The sequence below is a fragment of the Ambystoma mexicanum genome, chromosome 3q, assembly GCF_040938575.1.
Source record: "Ambystoma mexicanum isolate Mex_15411 chromosome 3q, UKY_AmexF1_1, whole genome shotgun sequence".
Taxonomy (NCBI): Eukaryota; Metazoa; Chordata; class Amphibia; order Caudata; family Ambystomatidae; genus Ambystoma; species Ambystoma mexicanum.
Window position 1 is genome coordinate 1,292,076,459 of NC_090926.1, and position 25,537 is coordinate 1,292,101,995.

Below are 25,537 nucleotides of genomic sequence, written 5' to 3' on the forward strand. Positions count from 1 at the left end.
ATGCCTTAATTCCACCCGTACTGCTCACTGTTCCATCTAACGCCTCAGCAGTCCAGTTAGACAATCCCTGCTCATCGAGAATCCCTGCCACCAATCTTGAATGTAATCCAGCTTCTAACGGCAGACTCCCACTCGTTTGTGAAACAGACTTATTAGCAAATAGAGCGACTAAGGTGGATTCACTGAACTCATCTAGCGCTCCAGGTCTGATGTTAAAACATCTGCTACACCACGAACGAAGCAACCAGTTGTAATGGCCCCTGCGCCCTCTCAGAACAACAACTTTACGAATGCTGTTGGCCTTTCTACAGATAAAGGTCTCTTGTCACATTTAGTGACTGATGAAGAACTGTTAAAAATCGCGAATCTTGAAGTGGAAAACCTTTCGATGAACAATTTGATTTCTAAACAAGTTCTGAACAATAAACAACTATCTACGTCTACTGTGGGGTTGACTTGTCCCCCTACTGCCAAAGACATTTTGCTACAGGAGAAACGCTCTTATTTTTTTCCGGTTAAGTCGCGTGGCCCACAGATTGCCTTGGTCGACGCCGAAAACAAATTGAGACCCCTGCTAATATCCCATGCTCTTTGCTCACAATCAATCCAATTTGTTCCCTAATTGATTTCACCACACTAAAAACAGTAGGTCGAGCTGCTCTAGGAGCAGCACTTGAATGTACTGAACCTGACAACAATAGTGCTTTGGCTTGTCAAGCCCCAGATGTTGGTCGTTCTTCCATCTCGAGTGCAAATGATCAGTTCATTGATGCCAATCCATCTAGCACCCCTCAGCCATCGGCACTAGAATCCAATCTACTCCCTATTCAACTCGATCGGAGTGCGATTGCTCGCGCTAGTCGCCTGCAAAGAGTCACCGAGCTTAAGGCAAAACGCACTTCCATTATACCTCCTCTGTGCGAAAATTCCATGCTGAATGCAAGTACTCCGCATCCTATGCTACCTCAGTTTGGTGAAGAAGTTCATCCCACAAATTTTGCAAAAAAATTCTCCACCTTTAACCCGCATTACAATTTGGACAATTCAGCTGGCTCCTTGTCTCTCCATGATTTTGTACCTCAACGACTTGGCATCTCATCTGAAGTGCTCTCTCAGATACATAATGTCTTAGCTGCCTCTGCTGTTGCCTTAGCACCATTCACTAAAATTTTTGAATCATTGATAGGAACTATAAGTGATCAAGGTGTTGCCATCTCTAACTTAATGACAAAAATTGATAAACTTGAACACTTCGAGTTTCCTTCAAGTTCAAATGGCATCTAATGCTGAAAATGCGGCGAGATGGCAAGACAGGCTGAGCGATTTAGCTGCTCGTCATCATTGTCAAAATGACTCTCTAATGGAAGGTCTGTTGGACTCTGTGAAATGGATGCGAAAAAATACAATTATCCCCTCCCGGGGCACTTGCAAGACACGAGAAAATTCACCAGGATCCCCTCATCCTCAAGTTTTGGCTGAACCTGCGACAGCTGTAAATGAACCTTCACAGTCTGATCCAACAACAAGCCTTCCGGCTCCCTCCCATGACGCTTTGGATCCAAACTCGAAAATGCAGGGTTTAGTCCCTCAAATAAGCAGTCTCGTAATAAATGCGATCCCGTCTCAAGGAAACGTACCGGTGCAAACCTCCACGTCAGTGGATTCATTCAACATATTTAAAGGGCCAGCAAAAACAATCACTACAAGTTTTGAAATCAATTGAAAAAGTCTTCCGGACAACAAGCACAGCAACCTAATAAAAAATGTATTTCACCAAAACAAAAACAACAGAAAACTAAACAAAAATGTATAAGAAACTTAACAACCCCGAAGAAGACAAGCTTGTTCACTCGACCAGTTCATACAACTACTGCGATGAGAACTACCAGCAATGTACCATCAAGATCAATAGGTGCCATACTGAGTCCTCCAAGGATCTCGGCAAAACGCCGGCATATAGCATCTAACGATGCCTCCATTGGAAACAGCACTCGTGACTCCTCTGTTGACTTATGTAATTTATCGACTTACTCAGCTGATCTTGAGAATTCCACCAATGCTTCTACTGAAGCCCAAGCCGTTATATCAACTGGGTTATCAACGAGGGGGAATCTAGAGGCAAACAAAACTTCGAGGATTTCGCAATCAAGACCCAATGTTCGACAATTTTCTCCTCTGACAAAGAGGGCTCCTCAGCAACCACTAAGTTCTAGGTTAAATCCTAAACACACGTCGAATCAGCTAAAATCGCGCTTGCCTCTAGTTTAGCGAGCTTCTGGTCCTGTCAATCTTGAGCCTCAAACATGCAAGTGGAAACTCCGGCTCCAAAACATCCATTCAGATGTCAACAAAGTTAATCTAAATAGAGGAAATATTCTAAAGCTGCTCGCATGTATACCACCATTGCGAGCCATTTCATCAGATGAATCGTGGAATATATAACTGAAATGTCTTCCGACCAAGTTTTTTTCCATATTTCATCGGCAGCGGTAAAAAACATGCTACTTCACGCAAACGAAGATCTCCTGCTTTACGGCTTCGATCTCACCCTCGAGCCTCTTGCCGCGAGAGCTGTTTCATCTTCTAAGGTAAATCTTGACCATGAAGCAAGTCATGGAGCCGCCAAGGGATCGGCCCTGCGCCTGTCTCTAGTCTCATCGCCCGACATTTTAGATGCTGCCACGCATCAGTCATTTAAAAGAAGAGCCAATAATGCGAAAAGATTCCCAAATGGACCACGCAAATAGCAATGGGCCAACGTCAAACAACAAGAACTAATTCTACTGTCATGGAACACGAGAGGATTCATGCACTTGTTTAACAAATTCCACGAACCTCTGGAGAATGTGTTTGCTATATGCTTACAAGAAACGTGGCTACGGGATACCCCTACTCGCGATGGATTCATTACGCTGATAAACCCAGCTGGCAAGAACCCAAAAGGTCGACCTTTTGCAGCTCTGATAACACTTTTGAAAATCCAGAACTGGTGGTCGTTAGTAGTCTCCACAAATCCAAATCCTTTTGTGCAAAGCTGAGAGCCACTGTTTCCAATCTTTTAATAATAAATGGATATTGGAATTCTGCTATGATTTCATCAACATCTTTCATCCAGTCAGTATTGAATGAAATCGACCACACCTTTCTAGAATATGACAATGTTTCTGTACTCATCTGTGGCGACCTCAATTGCAGTTGGTTTAAATACGATCCACTTACCAAGTTAAATGTTCGGCTTCCTGATCTTGAAGTCATTCGGAGAGGCCAAACTTGGGCAAAGGATCTCTTGGAACGCAACTGTCACATGTTAAATGGAACAATAAGAGGTGATTCTCACGCTAATCCGACATGGCATAGTATGGCTCGTACAAATACTCTTGACTACATTTGGGCCTCGGCGGATTTTTTCAATAAAGCCTCTTCCCTTAAAGTGCGGCCGATGTCATCTAGCGATCATAATTTGCTGCGGCTTGTTTGGTGTGAAGAGCATTGCAATACGCCAGGAAAATACTCCTCCCAATTACAATCAAATGCCGCAGGAAACCGATTAGTAACTAATGGATCTGCTATTGCCCATCTAAGCCATAGTTTGACCGCACTCCAGATAGTAGAATATACGCCTATGCTGATGGACTATACTCAAATAATTTCAAACTCAAGAACGTTCGGGTCATTGCCGAAACATCTATATAGTTCTGAAATAGCATTGGCAAAAAAATTATTAAGGAAAGATCTTAGGCAAATCAAAAGAGAGCCGAGTGACCCGCGCTGTAAGGCAAGGAAGGTTAAGAACCGACGGCAACAATATCGAAATTGGCTAAGATCACATTCAACCATCATCGATCAAGGGCGAGCAGAAACGATGCTAAAACTCCAAGCACAGAAAAACACCCGCGAAATCTGGGCCATCCTGAACAAGGGCCGCTCTAAATCTACCACAGCAATCTCTAATGAAATTACAAGCGACAAATGGCGCGAATACTTTACCTTAATGTATGAAAAACCTGTGTCTGAAGATCCCTCGCCGTATGACGCGACAATTTCTACTTGGGATATTACACCTTCCTGTAAAGAGATTGAATTTGCAATCTCTAAGCTGAAAAATTCAAGAGCTGCTGGCCCAGACCAAATATCAAACCTCATGCTCAAAAAGCATAGTGTACATTGGGCCAAATGTATCCACAAGTTGTTTTGTCAGATTACAAATAGTAGGAAGCTTCCCTCCTCTTGGTCCAAGGCAATTGTAGTTCCTATATACAAGAAGGGCTGTCGGGCCGATCCTGCTAATTATCGCCCGATTGCCCTCCTTGATACTATTGGGAAAATTTTCGGATATTTTTTGCGCCAACAGTTGGTGAATTCGGCACTTTCAGCTGGAAAACTTGACTGTCGCCAAACAGGCTTTACGAAAAATGTGGGGACTGATGTGAATCTGACAATCTTGTCACTCTTAAAGTTGTCAGCAATGGAGGCGAAAAAAAGAATCTTCTTTGCGTTTGTCGATCTTCGACAAGCTTTTGACGCCATTAATAGGACCAAACTATGGGCAAAATTACATTTGTGGCATTGTCCAGATCATCTGTTAGAGCCCATCATCGCCCTGCACTCTAACACTTCCATTCAAATCAGAGTCAACTCACAAGGCGACCTCACAGATCCAATAAGAACATTTAAAGACGTCAAACAAGGTTGTCCCCTCGCAGCAGATCTTTTTAAACTCTTTATAGCTGATTTACCAGAGTGGCTAAAGTCTGTCCATTGTTTTCCCCCCAAGCTTAACAGATCCTTTATTAATCACCTGGTTTATGCTGATGACATAGTGTTGGTTGACCAAACACAAATTGGCCTCCAACATCTCGTTTCTCGCCTGCATGTGTTTCTAACTATTAACGAGCTGTGTTTAAATGCAGAGAAAACAAAAATCATGTGCAACGGACAAACTATGTCAAGGAAAGACAGGTCTTTCCGATGGCACATTGAAAAAAAAGTGCTAAATGTTGTCAAGTCTATCCGCTACCTAGGTGTAATGGTCAACGACTCGGTCTGCGAAGCTGCTTGGACTAGCGATTTGATGGACAAAATAAAGATTTTGCGTCTCCAAGCTGCCAAAATTAACATTGACTACGGGAAATTCTCTATCACTCCCATAGTAATGTTTTATTTTTAAAAAGTAATTCCAACCATCACCTTTGGCGGCGAAGCGGCCTTGAATGTCAATCATACCCTATGGTGCCAATTGGAGGAAGTTTTGGAGACGTGTTCTGAGCCTTCCGAATTATATCTCTATGTCAGCCTTGAGATACGAGCTAGCTTTGAACTCAATGTATATGACAATTGTCTGGAAATCTCTATCTACCTTGCGTAAAATAAAACTCGGCTCTACCATCCCGGCATACGACATCTTCAGCCGGGGAAATAATCCGTCGATAATGTTATAATTCATGCATGGAAGCTCAAACTAAATTCAATTATGGCTGATGCAGGCATATCGGAAGACGAGTTAATCAAGCGCCCACAACATGCTAAGAAGTTAGTTAGCAATATGGGACTGGATCATAACTTACAACAGCCGTGTAGCTCTCAAATCTACCTTGCCTACTTCCAGAAGTCTGGTTAAACTACACTGTCAACCAAAATATCTCACGAACTGTCCATCTCGTCATCATAGGGCACAATTTTTAAGGCTGCGACTGAACGCTTTAAACACTAACGAGATGCTCTGGATGCGTAAGAACAAAGAAACAGTTAATAATAACTGCCGATTTTGCAAAACAACAGAAGTCGAGTCTTTAAAGCACCTAGCTATCTTATGCCCAATGTTGACAGATCTCTGTGAAGTGCATTTAAACGAATGCAAATCACAATCCCATGTGTCTGATGATTGGTGGGATTATGCCGTAGCAGGTCATAACATCAAGCTTTCCTGCAATCTAATTAATTTCTTTGATGAAGTCCTAAAGTTAGTACCCAACTGAACATCGCGAGTAACTGAAAGATATGCCATCATAAGTTGTTGCCTTCCCCCGTGACCGTGTCACCTTATAGTATAACATTTATTGTCAAATCTGACTAAGGCTACTCAAGGAGGAGATGAAAATGAAAATGTATTTAATTTTTCTTTCTGAAATGTAACAAAAACATGATATGATATATCAAGTTGAAGTTTTACAATAAAAAAAAAAAAAAAAATAGCCATATCGGTACAGATATTGGAGGGATCAGTTTTACTTGTTCTCTTGTGGCGGCACAACTCCTCTCTGTTGTCTTGGGTATCTAACAGTTCCAGAGAGTAATTTAGCTCCCATACACGGCAGTCTGTTGGAGAGATCATCCACTAGTTCGGCACTTATCTCAGATCTTACGCTCTCAGCCAGATTGGTGTTAGCCGACTTTATGGACTCAATCCTGTCGTCATTTTCACCAATTTGGCTTCAGGTAAAAGACCCTGCTTGCTAATGATCTTTCTTTTACAGGCACGGTTAGGACGCTGGATCATGTCAGTTATTTTTTTCACTTCAATGTCTGTGATACTGTTAGATCTTAGATTCATCTTCAGTTGAGAGCTGTTAAATAGCAGCCAAATAGATGCTAAGTTACAAATGTGCTTCCACTCACCTTTAGTAAAGATTCACTAGTGGGCACTTTTTCAGCTATATTCTACACAACGTTTTAGATACTCATGCAAACTTGATTAGACTCACTACCTGAATTGATAGTTAGTTCTCCTTAATGCACAGCAGAGTCAGCACGCAGTGCACCTCGCGCCTCGCACCGCGAACAGCCAACAGCACACTTCTGTGCACTTACTGGTGCGCGTGCGTGGTGCGCTGCATGTTGGGATGATAACTCTGCTCAGGGGAAGTGATGGGGAGGGACCAGTGAGACTGGGCCAATCCTTGGGTCTAAAAATGTAAAAGAGATAAAATACTAGCGTTAAAACCATGAGAATACACACTAGGCGTGTCTAATACTAACAAGGATCAAATGGGTCATAGAAAAGGTGGGCGTATCCAGATGGACACATGTCTAAATACTTGAAGAAATAGGGTAGGCGTATTTAGATGGACACGTGTCTAAATACTTGTAAAAAGAGGGTGGACGTATCTAAAACAGTTGCATATCTAAAGAGACACACAGGGAAATAAACATGCCAAATCTAGCTGTACAAGAATATTTACAGGGAGGTCAGGCAAAGTGTCAAAGATCTGAAGAGTTGAATCCTGCAGGAGTGAAGCTGGCCCACCTAGCCCCCAAAGCCTGCCTGCTCAACAATCCTATTACGTTAAACTATTGGCCAGGCAAACCCAAGGGGAAAGGGGAATGGATAAACAAACAAACATAGGAACTCTTGCTTCTGGCACTTCCGTTTGTCTTCACAGGAATGTCTCTGGTATTAAGCAATAGAGAACCTAAAAATAAAAGGCAATCTTTTTAAATATTACACTAATCTCAATATCTATTCTAAACAATTTATAACTCTGTTCTCATACCTGAAGCCTATGCTTATATAGCTAATAGGTTACTTTCTTATGTCTTTTTCTCATAAACAGGAGACTTCTGTAATTGTCTTTTCTTGACCAAACTTTAAATGTATTTCCAAGGAAGAACTTCTTATAAACTTTGTTTCTTCACTGAATTCTTATTCCTTGCTTACTAATATTGTCCCGGAAATAATACCCAAAATATTACTATCTTATCTTTTCTGTTAACAACTTCCTCATATAGAAAATGTTTAATATAAAATACCTGGTGTGGGTTTTGCTGAAGATTAATTTCACCACGAAGTCTTCAGGAATTTAGTTTGTGGAATAATCATTCAATTATGAAAATTCTGTAAAGTTTTCAATTCACATGTGCGAAGCGTAGCGAAGATTCACAAAGTTCAGCAATCCAAAAGATAGCCGCGACGCAAGCACGAAGAAAATCCCAAAGTGGCCGCGATGTACGACGCAATTCCAAAATGGCTGCGACGCTTGACGCAAATCCAAAATGGCCACGACGCCCAAGCAACGCAATAGGGTCCTTTTCTCTAAACGCGCGGTCAAAAAATAAACAATACGCGCGCAATAACAACAGTCTCACGCTCGTAATAAAAAGGTTAGTATTGTTACAATATATGTTAACACAAAAACTAGCGAAAACGAAAACGCTCACATTAATTGAACAATCCACATTTTCTCGAGTAAAAGAGTCAAGCTAGAACTTAAGATAAAAAATGTATACAATAAACTGATCCAAATGTTCAAACATAGTTCTCATGACAAAAATAAAGAGTTCTTTGGAATTTAAAGAAACAACACTGAAAACTTAGCTTTGTCTTGACTTGAAAAATCTGCCACTCAGCCAACCAAAGTTTCTTGGAATCTTCTATCTTCTGTAGATCTTCACTCACTATAACTGGAACTACTACTTACATCCTGATATATATTTATACTAAAAGGTAAGTATTCTACTATAGTGTAGTGGAAACTATAACTTTAATCACTGGAGAGAACTAAAACATGACCTATTCTGGTGAAAACTTTAATGAAAGGCAGTTGATAGTTATTGGAAACATTCTAAATGACATCCCAATGCTGCCTGCTATAAACTACACCAATCACTGCTGGGAAAGTGTTCCACCATCTTGGCTTGGGGAATGTTCATATTTCTAAATGAAAGTTAGTTAAGGAAAAAAAAATAACAATGAAATAGAACAACTAACTACAGGAATTGTTCTAATCTCTAAATAGAATCTATTTACTATTTAAACCACCTTCACTTTCCAACTTTCCTGAAATAGTATTTGCAACACTCTATTCTCCTAGGAATTTTGCCAATGTGAGGTACAGAATGTGAGAACCTGACACAAAGTCTGGGTGTTGCCGCAAAAGACTTCCTCCTGATGTTCGAATCTTGCCAGCCAGATCCTCGTAGTAAGCCGCTGCTGCTAAAATCCTGGAGTCACGTTGGAGACAATCCCAGCCAACAGCACACTTCCGTGCACTTACTGGTCCGCGCGCGTGGTGCGCTGCATGTTGGGATGATAACTCTGCTCAGGGGAAGTGATGGGGAGGGACCAGTGAGAACGAACCAATCCTTGGGTAGGGAGGTCAGGCAAAGTCCGGGTGTTTCCGCAAAAGACTTCCTCCTGATGTTCGAATTTCGCCAGCCAGAACCTCTTAGTAAGCCGCTGCTGCTAAAATCCTGGAGTCACGTTGGAGACAATCCCAGCCAACAGCACACTTCCGTGCACTTACTGGTGCACTCAAATGTTTTATGGGCGTCTAGCGATATAACTGCCAGTTTCTCCTCTCTTCTGGTGGCAGATTCTATCAGGTCAATTGTGTGCCTAATATTATCATGAGTACTTCTACCAGGGATGAAGCTTGCCTGATCTGGATCTATTTATTTTGGTGGACGTTGCTCAGCCTAGTAGCCAAAATATTGGAGAAAATCTTACCTTCCTTATTCATCAGCGTAATTGGCCTTTAGGAGGAGCAAAGTTCCGGGTCTTTACCTAGTTTAGGGGCAAGGATGGTGAGTGATTCTGCCATTGATGGGGTGATGGTCTTTGTGGTGAGAAACGAGTTGAATAGGGTTGTGAGCTGTGGGGCCAGGATATGCGAATATGTCTTATAGAATTTGGCTGTGAGCCCATCAGGGCCCAGGGCTGACTTTTTTAGGGATTTAATTGCATCTGCAGTTTCCTCCAATGCAATTGGCAGCTCTAGGGGCGTCAGGTAGGCTCGTGGGGGAGAGGCCCCGCTGGATGTAAGCATTGCCCTTGGATTTCGGGTGTGATAGGGGCTCCCACCATGATTTCCCTGTGGTACTCCCTCATGATTTCCATTTTCTCAGACTCAGTAAATCGCATAATACCATCCTCCCCCTTAAGTTATAAAATGTTATTTCTGTTGTGAATCTTTTTTAGCTTAGCTCGCGCCTTGAAACCCTTGTGTATAGGCACGTTACAAATGCCATATCATATCATATCATATCATTGTATGCCAAGATGCAATTTGCTTTGTTCCTATTAATGTAGTAACATTGCTTTGTATATGCCAGGGCCTTGGCTGATCTATCTGCCTAATGCATTTCCTGGGCTAGCCTGGCTTTTTTGAGGTCCCTCTCCCTTTTCCTCGTTTGTCGTTTTTTATAGCTTTTTTCAAGTTCTGCAACTTTAGCTTTGAGTTTAGAGGCCTGGAGTCATGAGACCCTTCTTTGTTCATGCGATTGCGCTGATCAGTACCCCACGTATTACCGGTTTCATGGCATCCCAAATCATAGCTATGGGGGAATCTCTAGTTGTATTCTCGCTGAAATAGTGAGGGCCTCACCCAGATCTTTTTTTATGACCGCATCTAGGAGGGTAGAGTCTTGTAGTTTGCAGTATTTTTGGGACGGGCTGCAGAGCCCTGTATCCCTAAATCAGCCGTGATGGGGCATGGTGTGACAGCAGCCTTGTGTGGATTTGTACCTTCTCTAGACAGGGGAATAGGATACCTGGCATCAATATCAATTCTATCCTAAAGAAGCCTTTGTGAGCATTAGAATAGAAAGTGAAGTCAGCCGAGCCCATATTAGCTAGCCACCAAATATCTATTGCCACTGTTTATATCAGGGAGTTAGCAAGCCCCAGTGCCCGGGCAAAATCTGTTCTAGTAGGGGGGAGAATTTTGTCCACTTGGGGGTCCGGGACTATATTGAAGTCCCCCCCAATTAGGTGTCCCTCCGTGAATGTTAGTATCATTGGAATTAAGTCGAGCAGGAATTTCTCCTGCACGTTGTTCGGGGAGTAAATGGCACCCACAGTGAGTGGCTGTTCCATAAAATGTCCTTTAACCAGGAGGTATCTGCCCTGGGGGCCCCTTTTCACTGTAATTTTGGTTAAGGGGCTGTTTTCACTGAGCAGGATGGCCACTCCCCCCCCTGAGGTGGCAAAGTAGGATTTCTTGAACCTCTTAAACTTGATTCGATGTTCATCGGCCTGGAGCAAATGGGTCTCCTGTCGCCTGAGAGTTGGCCTAGTCTCCGCTCTACTGACGACCTTTTGCCAGGAAATTAAGCCCCTGAACATTCCATGTCAATATTTGCGTTCACCGCTAGACCCCATTATTCCCCTTGGTGTGCTTGCTTCTAGTAGTGCTTACAGGGAAACCCTCCCATGTGTTAGACATACATTTGCTTTGACCATGTGTTTCTCCTTGTTTGTCGTGTGTTGATGTTTTGACCCCCTCAATCTCTTGAAGCCTTCTGAGTGTAATTTCCCCCCTTAGCCTGTCCCCTCTCCCTTCCCTCCTTCCCTCGCCCTTCCACCATCCCCCCAATAATCATGGTCGAGAGCAGCCCGCAACCAACGTGGTATCCGGCTCCATCCCGCCACCGACTAACTGAAGGCCAACATGGCCTATTATAATCTTAACAACATAACTATATAATGCAGGGAAGACATTTACCCAAGTTACCGGTTCCATATTTACTGTTGTTTCAACCCAATGGTCCCAGAACTGGGGCGGCTTCCCATCACTTTTAATTACAGGAGAAGCAGACCCACCAGGTGCCCCCGCCACAGGGAAGGACGTCCGCCATTTGACTTACTCCTAGCTGCATTTCAGAGTTTTCTGCTCCATGGGGAGCCCCAAAGGGAATTCCGGCTTAACAGTTGTGGTTTTAGTGTCCCGTTCTGTACAGGTTCTTGTTGTTTTTCCGGGGAGGGCCCCGAATCCGGCGTCTCCTGCTCACTCTCGTCCAGGCGCTCGTATATGGTTGCTCTATCTGATCCTAGGAGACTGATTCTCAATCCGATGCTCCACTATCTGCTCCCAACCCCAGGAACCTCTCTGCTTCTTTTAACAGGCGTATTTGCTTCTGTGTGCCTTCCCAGGTGAAATTTAGGTAGGTCGGGAAGCCCCAGCGGTAAGAAACCTTCTTTTCTCTCAACCACTCAGTAAGCTGCTTTAATGACTATTGTTTTAGGAGAGTGGCATTCGACAGGTCCTGGAATAGTGATGTGGTTGCTCCCCTGAATTGAATATTTTTAGAGGTCCTGGACTCTCGCATTATTTCCTCCTTCACCTTGAAAAAATGAATTCTTGCTGGGACGTCCGGTGGGGCCGAGAGAGTTTGCTGGGCTCTTGTACAGTGAACTCTGTCTATTTCAAGCGGGGCATCGCCTGGGAGCGTGATTATGAATCTAAATAGATCCTTCATGTAGCTTTCCAGGTCTGCGTCAGCAACCGAGGTGGGGATTCCCATAGGCGTATGTTGTTTCGCCTTGAGCGATTATGGCGTCCTCCTGTTTAGATTCCAATGCTTCTCATCTCGCCTCAAGGGCAGCAATCCTGTCCCTGTGTTCCTCAGTTTCAAATGATTGTTCACAGAGATTATTCTCGATATCGGCTGTTCTGCTTTCGACTGCTGCGACCCGCTTCTCCAGTGAAGCTATTTTACCCATGACTTCCTCTGTACCCTTTTGGAACTCCCTCGTCATGGCTGCTAATAGTTCCTGCAGGTCAGATTTTGTTACCGATTGTGTGAAAGAACTGTTTGATGTCCCTAATGGTTCCACAGGCTGTGAATCCGCTTAGTCTCCCTTTGTCAAGCTTTCAGAGTTGGGTTGGGTCATTAATGTGGAGATGTACACTTGCTTGATGATTTTCCTTCTTTTGCCATCTTTTGCCCTGTTTCTTTTGGGATCCGCGGCTTACTTGGTAGACCCCCGTTAGTGTCTCCCGCTCTCAGGGGGAGCCTCAAACTGAGCCGTGAGCACTAGATCGGCCTTTTCGCTACTTTAACAAGCTCCTTGGAGTCCCCCGATGTACGATTTCCATATATGGAGGACGATACTAGGATCTATAGGGGGCCAGAGTCCCAGCCTGGACTTCCGTGATGGGCCCCTGATTCAGAGCTATCAGGACTCGACTTGCGCGAGAGAGCGAACAGCCCCACCTCCTCCTTCGATAGTTGTGCTTGTTTGTTTGTTTGCTTGTTTATTTTATTTATATAGCACACCTGACCCAGAGGTATCTACTGAGGACTTTTGCAGGTTGAACTCCTATGACGCCTCTGAAGGCGCCCCTGGGTTCAGGTTGAGTTGTGTTGCCAGAGCGTATGGTGACTTGGACCAATAGCCTCCCCCAAGTCGTGGAGTTGGGAGGACAGGTGCAGTTGACTGGGGCTCCGTGCCCATGAGTCCACTTGGGTCTGCTGCGGTTCTGATTGTTTAAACAGCCCAGGTGCGGATACTGATGCACCTGCCGGTCCAATTGTAGCTTCCAGCTATTTTACGTTCGGCCCGGCAGCCCAGTGCAGTTCAGATAGGGTGATACTGGCGGGAGACGTTGTAGGGCTGCCAAAGTAAATCTGCTCCCCCCGCTGTGTTGACCGGGCTGGTACAAGTGCTGCAGAGCTGTGAAGCGGGGCTGGGAGTTGCATGGATTCTCATCAAACAGCGGAAATTAGGCTTTGGCTGCTATGGGGGGATTCAGCTCACCGTGACTGCAAGCATCACGGGAGCTTACTTGGACGTGGCTGGTGCTCTATGTACCTCGGGTGCTGCCCGGCACTAGTGGGTAAAGATAATCCCCTCTTACGCTGCAGTTCCTTCCAGGGCGAGCACCGTGGAGCTCCAGGAGGGTGCAGCCGCCATTTTCTTTTCCCCGGAGTCACTCACAGGATAGGTGCATTGGGAGTGAAGGAAGGGAGAACGCGCACTGCATTTCTGGCATTCAGTGCACCGTCCCTCCTCACTCCGTATGCAGTTTAATACATTTGCAAAGTGCAGTCAAGCCAGTTAAAATGCCGTCGGTGGCTGAGAAGAGGCAGGAGCTTCTACGCAGCCATGCCAGTAGCCACGGCACCAAGCCACGCCCCCCCTAGAAAAGCTTTTTGAGCAAACGTTTAAAAAGCGAAAGAATGAAATACATCAAAGATCTTAAAATGGAGGCGATAGGAGCAGCTGTAAGTATTGCGATTACTCACTGCACTTACTCTGATTTTCCCAAGTGACTTGGCAGGTCGACTAGGAGTCGCTGAAGATAGGTTTTACTGCTGTTGGATCCAGTAGAAGATGCCCAGAAGCTGTGGGTGCAAGGAGCATTCTGGTTGGGTTCAGGAGCTGAGTGCAATCCTCGCCGAAGAAGAAATGCAGTGAGCACTGATGCCGGCCTATTTAGAATACTACACCAGATGAAGGATGGCCGATTCCAGCGACAGTCACCGTACACGGGCGACAGCAGGCGTTCCTCCAGTCGCAAACAAAGACCGATCTCCAAGACAGGGTCCCTTGAAGCTGGGAAGGTGAACCTTGGCAGGAAGGCGACTTGTAGGACTAGCTGGCAACCACCGAAATTCCAAATGAAAATGCGGAATGGCAGCGCTTCTGGTGCGGTAGCCCAAATCAAAGCTCAGTCCACCGGGTGGTCTAGGGACACTTCTGAAGGCTCAAAGAAGCATTAACGCAAGAAGACGTTGAGGCTGGTTGGTTCCACCAGTCCAAGGTACAAAGCACTGACAAGGGCTTCCAGAGATCAGGTAGTCCAGCAGGGCTTCACTGGGACAGTTGCAGGAAAGGTCACCAGGCATCTTCAGAAGTCGTCTTCGGTTCTTCAGTTGTCTGCACAGCTACACCGGATACTTGGCTCTGTTTCTGATATTCTGGAATGGGTGCAAGACTCCTCTTCTTCTCCTAAGTTCAGGTGAGTGATAAAACGTAGCCCTCCAATAGCAAGGATCTGCACCACTCACTCAGCCAGTAGTGGTCCAATCAGGGACCACTGTGGCTTTCTTTCATGCATGCACACCAGACTCACTGGCACCAGAATGTGGATTGAGACCAGACAGTCCCAACCCGCTTGCTGGGTCCACACACACAAAACAGCAGCTTTCTCGGGGCAATGCATGACCATATTAGCGATTTCCTGCCCTGAGAAGGCAGGAAGAAGGCCAAATAATAACATGACCAAAGAACAAGCAAACAATAACGTGGCATGGCCATGTTGGGGCACTAGCCACTGTTAGTAGGCAAACGCACTAAACGCGAATGTGCATACTAAAAATTTAGCAAACATGGTAAAAAGGTACTTGCCGCCACTAGCTTATCTTTAGGCACATTAAAAAGTAACCAAAAATCCCATAGGTAAGTGTCTAGGGTGACACAAAAGTATCTCCATTGTACTGCATTGTAAGATGCTCTGTACAGTGTTAAAAAGTTACCAAAGAAGGTAAAAAGTAGAAAGACAAAAGGGAAACATTGTTCCCAGTACTGACAGACTTAAGGACTAGACAGTTTCCCAATAACAAGAGAGCAAAGGCCAGGGAAGTGTAGCCTGTAAATAGTCAGGACACAAGCAAAAAAGTGTGGAGGTCCATCGAATATGGTGGGAAAGTTGTCTAAAAGAGAAATCTTGCGTAACACCCCCTCCCCAAGCTCCTTATTATTCGCACTCGAAATGTAAAGGCTCTCACCGAGAGAGAACTCCATGACGTGCAGAAGCCGGAGATCCCGGTGGAGGACAAGAGATCAGCAACCAGTTAGAGCAGGATAAGAATGAGGAGGAGAAAGGAATGCGAGGCCTCCCTGTGATAACCAGCTTTGCTGAGGATTACCCACAAACCCTAGGAAAAGGCAAGTGTCAGATACTGGGATACCAGAGACTTTGCTCAATGACTCACATATTCATAAGGAACGGAAAGAGTACCTTGGCACATTCTATGGCTGCAGGAAAGCCATAGTTGAACTAGTAGTTTCCCCACATATTTATGTTACAAATCACCAGACCTATCCTGTCACGCTTGAATTACACTTTATGTCATCCCTGTTTATTATTGTAACCCTGCACTTTTAAAGTTCTCTAATAAATCACCTTGAACTTTAGTTTTCAGTGTTTGTATTGTCCTTGATCCCAGTCATCTACGTGATACCACCTAAACAAATCTGAGAGGACGGCGGAAAACCGCCCATAGGATGGAAGGAGAACTGAAGTAACCAACCGTCTGTCACGGAATGGAGGCAGGTGGTGGTGGACATCAAGACAGGAGTGAAAAGAAGGTTTGGTAGACAACCCTTTCACAGGTTCAGTCCCCGAAGCTTTGTCCAGAGAAGCAAAGCATATCGAAGCAGTTGCAGAACAAAATTCCTTTCAGTGGCTGCAGCCTATAGCTGAGCATGGTTGACTGGAGGGCTACCAGTCAATACCAGGTATACGTGTTGAAAGATGGAAAGTGGTGGTTATTTGGAGTGAGGTGAAAGGGTGAGCGAGGAGAGGCGTAAAGACAGAATATGAGGGAGAAGCAATCAGAGATGCGGGAGCAAAGTGAGGACGTGGAATAGAGGGGAAGAAGGCAGCAGAAAGACATGGAGCAGGGAGTTAAGAGTGGAGGAACTGGATTGTCAAAAAGATGCTGGAAAGACCTGAATAGGGTTGTAGAAAGTGAATGGAGGAGAGTCGAGCAGGCATACCTGGAGAGACGAGTTAATAATGGAGTAGGCGAAAAGCAAAGAGGAGAGTGCAAAGTTGGAGAGGAGCGGAGAAATTGGTGGAGGTGGAGAAAATCAGAAAGACCTAGACAAGGTAGTAGAGAGCGGAGGAGGAAAAAGAGAGTGGAGACCTGAAGAAAAACGAGTCACAACTGGATAAGGCTAAGCTTATCAAGATTTACAAAGGAAGGAGGAGAAAGAAGACAGGGGAGTTTGCCTAAGAATGGGGCAAGGAAAGAAAGAGTGAGTATTAGCACCAAAGGGTGGTTTGGAAAGTCAATTCCAAACACGCCCACAGGAGAGGTAAAGGTGAAGAATGAATGAATCATACAAGTTGTCAGTGGCCTTAGGAAAGGAGGAGCTGGTGGAAGAAATGGGAGAAAAGTAGGAGCTAAGGGGGAGGAGGAAAGTAGTAGTTATGAAGAGAGGGGAAGACATGAAGAAGAGGCACCTGGCTACCAAATGCTGCCGGCTACTGTGGCAGAATCAAATACCAGTATCTCCTGGCCCAGTAAGATCTAGCGATGCTTGACCCAGGCCTGGCACAGTCTCAAGATTTGCAGGTGGATGGGACCACCTAAACCCTCAGCATCATGATGCATTTTCTAAGGTGTATGTTTTGCGCTTAATACTTTTCCATACCATACCATACCATCCTGACAAAGATGCCTGGGCAGAATATCGAACATGCTAAGAAAGAAGTGCAGGGGACACTTGAGAGCCAGGGGCTGTGAGAGACTTGTGTTTGATTTCCAGGTATTGGAGAGTCAGAGAAGTGATGGGCAGGATGACTATGGTCTTTACGCAAGGTAGAAATTCTCCCGTTTTAAATATTTTGGAACCCCCTCATGCGTTTATAAAATCTTAATCAACCCCTGGATTTCCTCACGTTATAAAATACATCTCTTCATACAGATTTACTGAGAACGGCATAGAATTACAGTGACCTAACATGTATATTTTTTCAGGCCTAGACTGGATGCTGACTTAAATTGGCCTGGAAGAAGCATTCATTAGGTAAATAGGGTTGGATGCACAGACATACAGCTCCTGTGGAGTACCTGTGGTGTGCAAGTAGGTTTGAGAACAAGAGAGTTGACACCACCTTACTTCAATAGCAAATAGATGAATGGAGTGCTAGAGCTACAACAGGAGCACTGCAGACAACCTAAACCTGGACGCAGGTCAAAAAATACATACAAGACGATTTTATCTGACACGCTATAATGCTGCGTGCTCACAGAAAATTTGCACCAGAGGTGCTATTCCTTAAATGTACAACTCAATTCAGACAAAGTACAGAAGCTACGGTTTGCCAGCTATAATCTTCTTGTGTGCAAGTAGGTTTCACACTGAAAAGGATTGTGTTGTGTGAGAGTGTTAATGGCTGCACAGACTTACTGTAGCTGGAGAGGCTCGAGTGGTGTGCGAGTATGATTGGTTGGAACTCCCCAGCAGGTATCCTCCTGGAATTACATAGGTGCTAGCTCCACCTCCACCTGTGCTCCCTCCAGTCTGGTTTGATACAATCTGTCCTCCGGTGACATACATGGGCACAGACCCACTGCTGGCCACAGCTTGAGAAGTGGCAGGCGAGCTGTCCTGTTCAGGGGCCTCCTGGGATTCATAGTAGGTGGTTGGTGGGTTCTGGCTGTAGAGCTGAGTCTCAGTATATGGGTAGGCACCAGACCTGCTGCAAAGGAAAGATGAGGAATTGTCAGATGGTGGCTCATAAGCAAACTTATTTTCTTCAGAGAGAAGACAAACATTTTAGGCCAGCAATGCAAGTATTGTGCACCACACTCTAAATGCACAGTCACTGAATCTATTATTCTGCATGAGATAGTCACTTATTATTTTATTTATATAGGCAAATCCCTCATTTGGCCCTGTTTAGAGATGTTATATCACTGCATTCCTATTTGATTGCAGGTGAAGCACCCAGTTAACGTATGTGATACGGGAGCAAAATATCCAGTCATGATGGGGACCATGCAAACACTATCCCGAGAGTGCCAACAAACTTTACAAAGTTAACGTCACCAAAATATTATTCAAAAGTTCAGACCCATATATTCATATATATATATATCCACATAGTTACAAATCAGTTTGTTTTTTGTCCAGATCGAATTCGTCATTTCATATAGGTCAATAAGCATGCACCATTATAAGATCGATCCATTTTTGTGTACAGTTGGTTTGCACAGCCACAGGTTCACATCTGGCTCCTTTTCATACGAAAATCTGAGACAGACTATATCCTTTGGGGGTAGGGTGGGGGCTATGCCTAGGATATATTAAAGACAGCCAAACATAATTTACAGATATTTCTAGAATGTGTGAACACCATGCATACATCTATTTTTACTGCACTCAATGGTGTTGATACAAATCATTTGTTTTGATGCATTGAGCACATTGAATTCAGGGGTGCTTAATGTTTGTTTTTTACTAAGACGCAGACTGAAATTCTATGTAGACATCGTCTTGGGTTTTATAAGGCTTCCATTCCCTTCACCACTGGGCTGTATAGAATCATCCAGTAACAGGCGATTTTGCTAATTGCAATTTAGCAATCAACATTTCTTAAATCTTTTTGGAATTTTCCAATATAGGCCCCAGAAATAAAATGTATTGTAATTGGTTATTTATAACACGCTTAATACCCAGAGGTTTCTAAGCACGGACCCGGGGATGAAACCTGTGTTGCTCTGCGTCGTCTTGCTTCCAAGGGGAGCGTGATGCCCCTGAGCTATCCTCCCGAGACATTGCAATGGGTCCAACACCATTTCAAAAATATGACTCTAGAACAGCAACACTTTTGGACCAAACCAACCAGATGGACCAAGTGTGCTGCCTCAATGTTACACTTTGGGCATTTCATGAGATTTCAAGATTGTAATTCTCTTTTAAAGTGCAAATCATACATGATCCCATGCCTTAATGTTCCATGCTTTATTAGCTGTCTTTGAAAGTTTGAGGAATTAATACTAAGGGCCTCATCATGGGTTGGGCGGTTTCCTGACTGGGATACCGACCAACTTTATTTGTGTTACCGCCCACCCGTCCAGCGGTATTACCACCGGATCAAGGCTTGGGCGGTAAGCGTTATTCCTTCATGCCTCTCCTCTCCACCCAACTCAACTGACCTGCTCGTCTCCTCTTTTATCGGATTCCTCTCAAGCGCCTGCCTCACGCATCCCGCCATTGAAATATAAAAGGCTACTTTTATTTTCCATGGCAGAGGCCATCTTTGCTTTTTTTAATGGAAGATTGGACATGCACAATACGCACAAAACCAATGTCCAGTGTAAATAAAAACCTTTTAAATGATTAGTCCTGGGTGGAGCCCGGGTTGCTAATAGTGATATACCCCGCTATGGGGGCAGACAGGGCTGGCAAGGACCCCGAGGCCTCGCAAGGCCCTTGCAACGAGTCTTTACCCCAAAGCAGAGATTATTTATGTAGGAGTGACAGGCGATAACAATATTCAGCACAGATACAAGGCACGTATCCATGCTTTGATGATCAGCTTTTGATATATATTTTTGAAAGTGTGTCTGTCAGCCTATTTGTCCACTATGGAAATGCAGGGGGAACTAACTAGAGGACTCCAAAGGGAGCTTTCGCTAGGAATCTAATGGTGTGATTTAAAGGTGCTAAAACTGCGCCCCTGATGGATCAAATCAAACCAGATGGTTATTTTAAATTGCCGAGGCAATGTATGAAATTAGAAGTGATTCTTATTTTGCTTAAACAAGCGACCATAACAGGAGCTAAAAATGTGCTTAACAACCAACCAGAATAAAAGCTAAAAATGTGCTTAAAAAGCGACCAGAATAAAAGCTACACATTTGCTTAACAAGCAACTAGAATAAAAGCTAAAAATGTGCTTAACAAGCAACCGGAATAAAAGCTAAAAATGTGCTTAACAAGCCATCAGAATACAAGCTAAAGATGTGCTTAACAAGCAACCAGAATAAAAGCTACAAATTTGCTTAACAAGCGGCCATAACAAAAGCTAAATATGTGCTTAACAAGTGACCATACCAAAAGTTCAAAATGTGTTTAATAAGCAACCAGAATAACAGCTAAAAATGTGCTAAACAAGCAACCACGATAAAAGCTACAAATGTGCTTAACAAGTCACCAGAATAAAAGCAAAAAATGTGCTTACTAAGCAACCGGAATAAAAGCAAAAAATGTGCTTAACAAGCGACCATTACAAAAGCTAATAATGTGCTTAAAAAGCGACCAGAATAAAAGCTAAAAATGTGCTAAACAAGCCACCAGAATAAAAGCTACAAATGTGCTTAACAAGCGACCAGAATAAAAGCTAGAAAGGTGCTTAACAAGCCATCAGAATAAAAGCTAAAAATTAGCTTAACAAGCAACCAGAGTAAAAGCTATAAATATGCTTAACAAGCGGCCATAACAAAAGCTAAAAATGTGCTTAACAGGCCACCAGAATAAAAGCAAAGAATTTGTTTAATAAACTACCATAACAAAAGCTAAAAATTTGCTTAACAAGCGACCAGAATAAAAGCTAAAATTGTGCTTAACAAGCAACCAGAATAAAAGCTAAAAATGCGCTTAACAAACGACCAGAATAAAAGCTAAAAATGTGCCTAACAAGCAACCAGTATAAAAGCTAACAATGTGCTTAACAAGCAGCCATAAAAAAGCAATAAATGTGCTTAACAAGCGACCATACCAAAAGTTCAAAATGTGCTTAACAAGCGACCAGAATCAAAGCTACAAAAAATGTGCTTACTAAGCAACCAGAATAACAGCTAAAAATGTGGTAAACAAGCAACCAGATGTGCTTAACAAGTCAAAATGTGCTTAATAAGCAACTGGATAAAAACTATAAATGTGCTTAACAAGTGCCCATAACAAAAGCTAATAATGTGCTTAAAAAGCTACCAGAATAAAAGTTATAAATGTGCTAAACAAGCAACCATAATAAAAGCTACATAATGTGCTTAAAATGCGACCAGAATAAAAGCTATAAATGTGCTAACCAAGCCACCAGAAGAACAAGTTACTTACCAACTGTAACGTTCTTTCGATTGGATGTTCCTCCCACGTATTCCTCATCTTAGATATATAGCCTTACCTTCAGCTTTGCTGCTTCGGAAATGTTTTCTCTCTCCAGCAAAGGGCGCTCCACTCGAGGCGACTGCGTCGATGTCCCTCGGCGGCATCCGTCGAGTGCCGACGTCATCCGTAGTATAAATGCCTCGAGCGCGCCAGTTGGCCTCAGTTCTGTTTTTTCGTATTAGAGCCCATGTATTATAAACAATGGCGTGCCTCTTATTGACCCAAGCCTTGAAAGAATTTAGAGTGTAAACCACGTAAACTGTACTGTGGGGTAGGATGGGAGGGTCGATGAGGAATACGTGAGAGGAACATCCAATCGAAAGAACGTTACAGTTGGTAAGTAACTTGTTCTTCGAATGGATTGTGTCCTCCCACGTATTCCTCAACTTAGATAGACTCCCAAAGCAGTTTTGTATTGGAGGCGGGAGTACAGATGCCTTTTAGCATGTACCGAATGTAGTACAGATTTGGCAAATAAACCTCTTTGAGATGTAGTTGAGTCCAAAGCATAATGTTTGATGAAAGTATGCATGGATGACCATGTGGCTTCTGCACAAATATCTTGCACAGGGACACCCCTCTTAAGTGCTGTTGAAGTTGCTATGCCCCTAGTTGAATGGGCTCTTAAGCCCTCATGGGGATCTTTTCCGGCTAGCCTATAACACTCTGTTATGGCTAAAATTATCCATCTTGATAATGTTTGTTTGGTTACGGCTAGTCCCAATTTACGGCCAGTGTGTCCCACAAAAAGTTGATCACACAGACGTATCTTTGACAATCGTGAGATGTAAAAGCTTAGAGCCCTTCTGGGATCTAGCCTATGCAGTATTTCCTCTTCCCTACATGTGTGAGGAGGAGGATAGAATGCAGGTAGAATTATTTTCTGTGACAGATGAAAGTCTGAAACTATTTTTGGCAGAAAAGATGGTTTAACTCGAAGGACAACTTTATCTTTATGAAAGATGGTGTGAGGAGGACCACTCGAAAGTGCCTGCAACTCACTTACTCTGCGGGCTGATGTCAATGCAATTAAAAGTATAGTTTTTAATGTAAGAAGCCTTAACGGACAAGAATGTAAAGGCTCAAAGGGTGCACATGTCAGAAATTTAAGTACCAAATTTAAATCCCACACAGGAACTTGAAAAGATACTGGTGGAAAAACATTGTTTAAACCTTTTAGCAATTGTATTATTAAGGGTATCTTAAAATAAGATCTTTCTTCTGATGAGCGCTTGAAGATAGATAGCGCTGCTACATATCCTTTTATTGTCTTAACCTGGAGCCCCAGATTAGCTAAATGTAATAGAAAAGATAATACCATTGGAATGTCACATTCAAAAGGATCCACATTCTTATCCCTGCACCAGTTACTGAACTTATTCCAACGACACCGGTACAAAGATTTTGTTGCTGGCCTTCTGGCCGAAAGCAACACCTCCATAACATCATCCGGAAGGTCCCAATCCTTGTATCTCAACCTCTCAGAAGCCATGCGTGAAGGTTGAGTATGTTGACCTCTGGATGGAGAACGTGACCTCCCTCTTGCGAGAGAAGATCCTCTCTTTTTGGAAGACGTATTGGAGGGCAGATGGACATGTCGAGAAGGTCCGGGTACCACGTTCTCCTCGCCCAATCCAGGGCAATTAGGATCATGGTTTTCCTGAACTTTCTTAACCTCCTGATTACCTGAGGGATCACAGAGACTGGAGGGAACGCATACAGAAGAGGAAATTCCCACTCTACTACAAATGCGTCTCCTAGAGCTCCTCTCGGGAGAAATTCCCTTGAGCAGTACAGTTTGCACTTCCTGTTGACAATGGTCGCAAACAGATCCACTTGAGGGGTTCCCCAAAGAGTGAAGATCTCCATAAGGACTGCCTGAGCTATCTCCCACTCGTGAGAGACTGTGCTCTGCCTGCTCAGAGCGTCCGCTGCTGTGTTTTGCTCTCCTGCTAGGTGAATGGCAGATAGAGAGATCCCTTCTTGTATTGCCCAGAACCAGAGCTGCATTGCCTCTCTGCACAGTGGCAGTGACCCTACTCCTCCTCTCTTGTTGAGGTAGTACATGGCCACTGTGTTGTCCGTCATGATGAGGACATTATTTCCCCGTACAGAGGGCAGGAAGGCCTTCAGCACTAGTCTGATCGCCCTCAGCTCCAAAAGGTTGATGTGTAGTCTGGACGCCGATGGAGACCAACGACCACTGATTGTCAGATCGTTGGTGTGGGCTCCCCACCCCGTGAGTGAGGCGTCCGTCAATACAGTGATCTCCGGCCATGGCTGCCAAAAAGATTGTCCCTTGAGGATGTGTTCTTTGCAAACCTACCATTGTAGGTCCTGAGCTACTCTGGTTGGAACTTGTAAGAGATCTGTCATTTCCCCTGAAAATTGGGACCATTGAGTTCTGAGGGCCCATTGAAGGGATCTCATCCTCAATCTGGCCTCTGGCACCAGAAAAATGCAGGATGCCATGAGGCCGAGCAACCTGAGAAAATCGAAGGCCGGTAGATACTGGGCATTCTGGAATTTTGTCACCATCTGCAGAATGTGGTGAGCTCTCTCTTCGGGAGACGAGGCTTTGCCCGAACGAGTATCCAAGACTGCTCCTATCAACTGGAGCTTCTGTGATGGTATCATGTTTGACTTTTTTAAATTCAGAGAAAACCCTAGTTTGTGAAGGAAGTGGCAAGTCTTGGATAGATGATCCTGGACTTGTTCTGGAGAACGTGCCCTGATCATCCAATCGTCCAAATAGGGGTAGACATGAATCCCCCCTCTTCTGAGAATCGCTGCCACTACCGCCATCAACTTGGTGAAAACTCTTGGGGCGGAGGTCAACCCGAAAGGCAGAACTCGAAACTGATAGTGAGAGTTGCCAATCGCAAACCTCAGGTACTTTCTGTGCTTGAGATGGATTGGCACATGAAAGTAAGCATCCTGAAGGTCCAATGATACCAACCAGTCTTGAAGTTGGAGAGCCTGAAGGATCTGAGAAAGAGTGACCATCTTGAACTTGTCCTTCCTGAGGCACTTGATCAAGTTTCTCAAGTCCAAGATGGGTCTCAGTCCTCCGTCCTTCTTTGGAATGAGGAAATATGGGGCATACCAACCCTTGTTCCTCTCCGCTACAGGTACATGTTCTATTGCACCTTTCTGTAGCAGGGTTAAAACTTCCTGCAACAGGAGCGGGTCTGGATTTTTGGTAGAGTTGTATTCCGGTGGGTGATTCTGAGGTTTCTTTAGAAAAGGAAGGCAGTAACCATGGGATACTGTTTCCAGTGCCCAAACATCTGAAGTAATGCCTCGCCATTCTTTCAGATGCTGTGAGATCCTGCCTCCCACTGGGGTCTTGTGAGTCAAAACCTCAGAGTGGTTTTGCGGCAGCTCCAGCAGCGGCTGAAGGGACAGATGCTGCTGCTGGGGCAGATCTAGCACCTCTTCCTCGCCCCCGAGGAAATTTTCTTTGCCCCCTTTGATTGGCCTGTCCCCTTCCTCTCCCAAATGAGGAGTAAAAACGAAAGGGACGACCCCTCCAGCAAGATGAGCCTGTGTAGGGGGGTTGCTGAGGTTGTCGTATAGCGGCACTAAGTGACTTTGCCGCTGCCTTGGAGGTCTGCAGCTTCTCCAAACTTTCATCCGCCTTGCTGCCAAACAACCTCGAGCCATCAAATGGCATGTTAAGGAGTCTAGATTGAACATCTGGTACAACACCTGACTTCCTTAGCCACGCAAATATGCGTAGCACTGCGCTAGACGCCATGGACCTGCTGATACTGTCAGCAGTGTCCAAACCTGCTTGAAGGCATTCTCCCGAAGCCTCCTTACCATCCTTAATTATGGATAAGAAACCATCACGTTCCTCTCCTTCCGGGATGTGTTGAGCTGCCGCTGACATGCAGTCCCACAGAGTATAATTAAATCTAGCCAATGTACAAGATACATTGGTAGACTTCAGAGCCATGCTCCCTGATG

General features: G+C 44.3%; 1 protein-coding gene across 7 annotated transcripts in view; it reads right to left on the bottom strand.

The window, feature by feature from the left end:
- Positions 1 to 25,537, bottom strand: part of RFX1 (regulatory factor X1) — a 1,381,678-nt gene that overhangs the window by 883,240 nt on the left and 472,901 nt on the right. For 6 of the 7 annotated variants that reach the window (XM_069604381.1, XM_069604383.1, XM_069604380.1 and 3 more), the window contains one exon: positions 17,861 to 18,152. In XM_069604381.1, coding sequence (XP_069460482.1) covers positions 17,861 to 18,152 — 292 coding nt within the window. The remainder of the gene's footprint in view (positions 1 to 17,860; positions 18,153 to 25,537) is intronic. The other variant, XM_069604382.1, reaches the window with a different exon arrangement.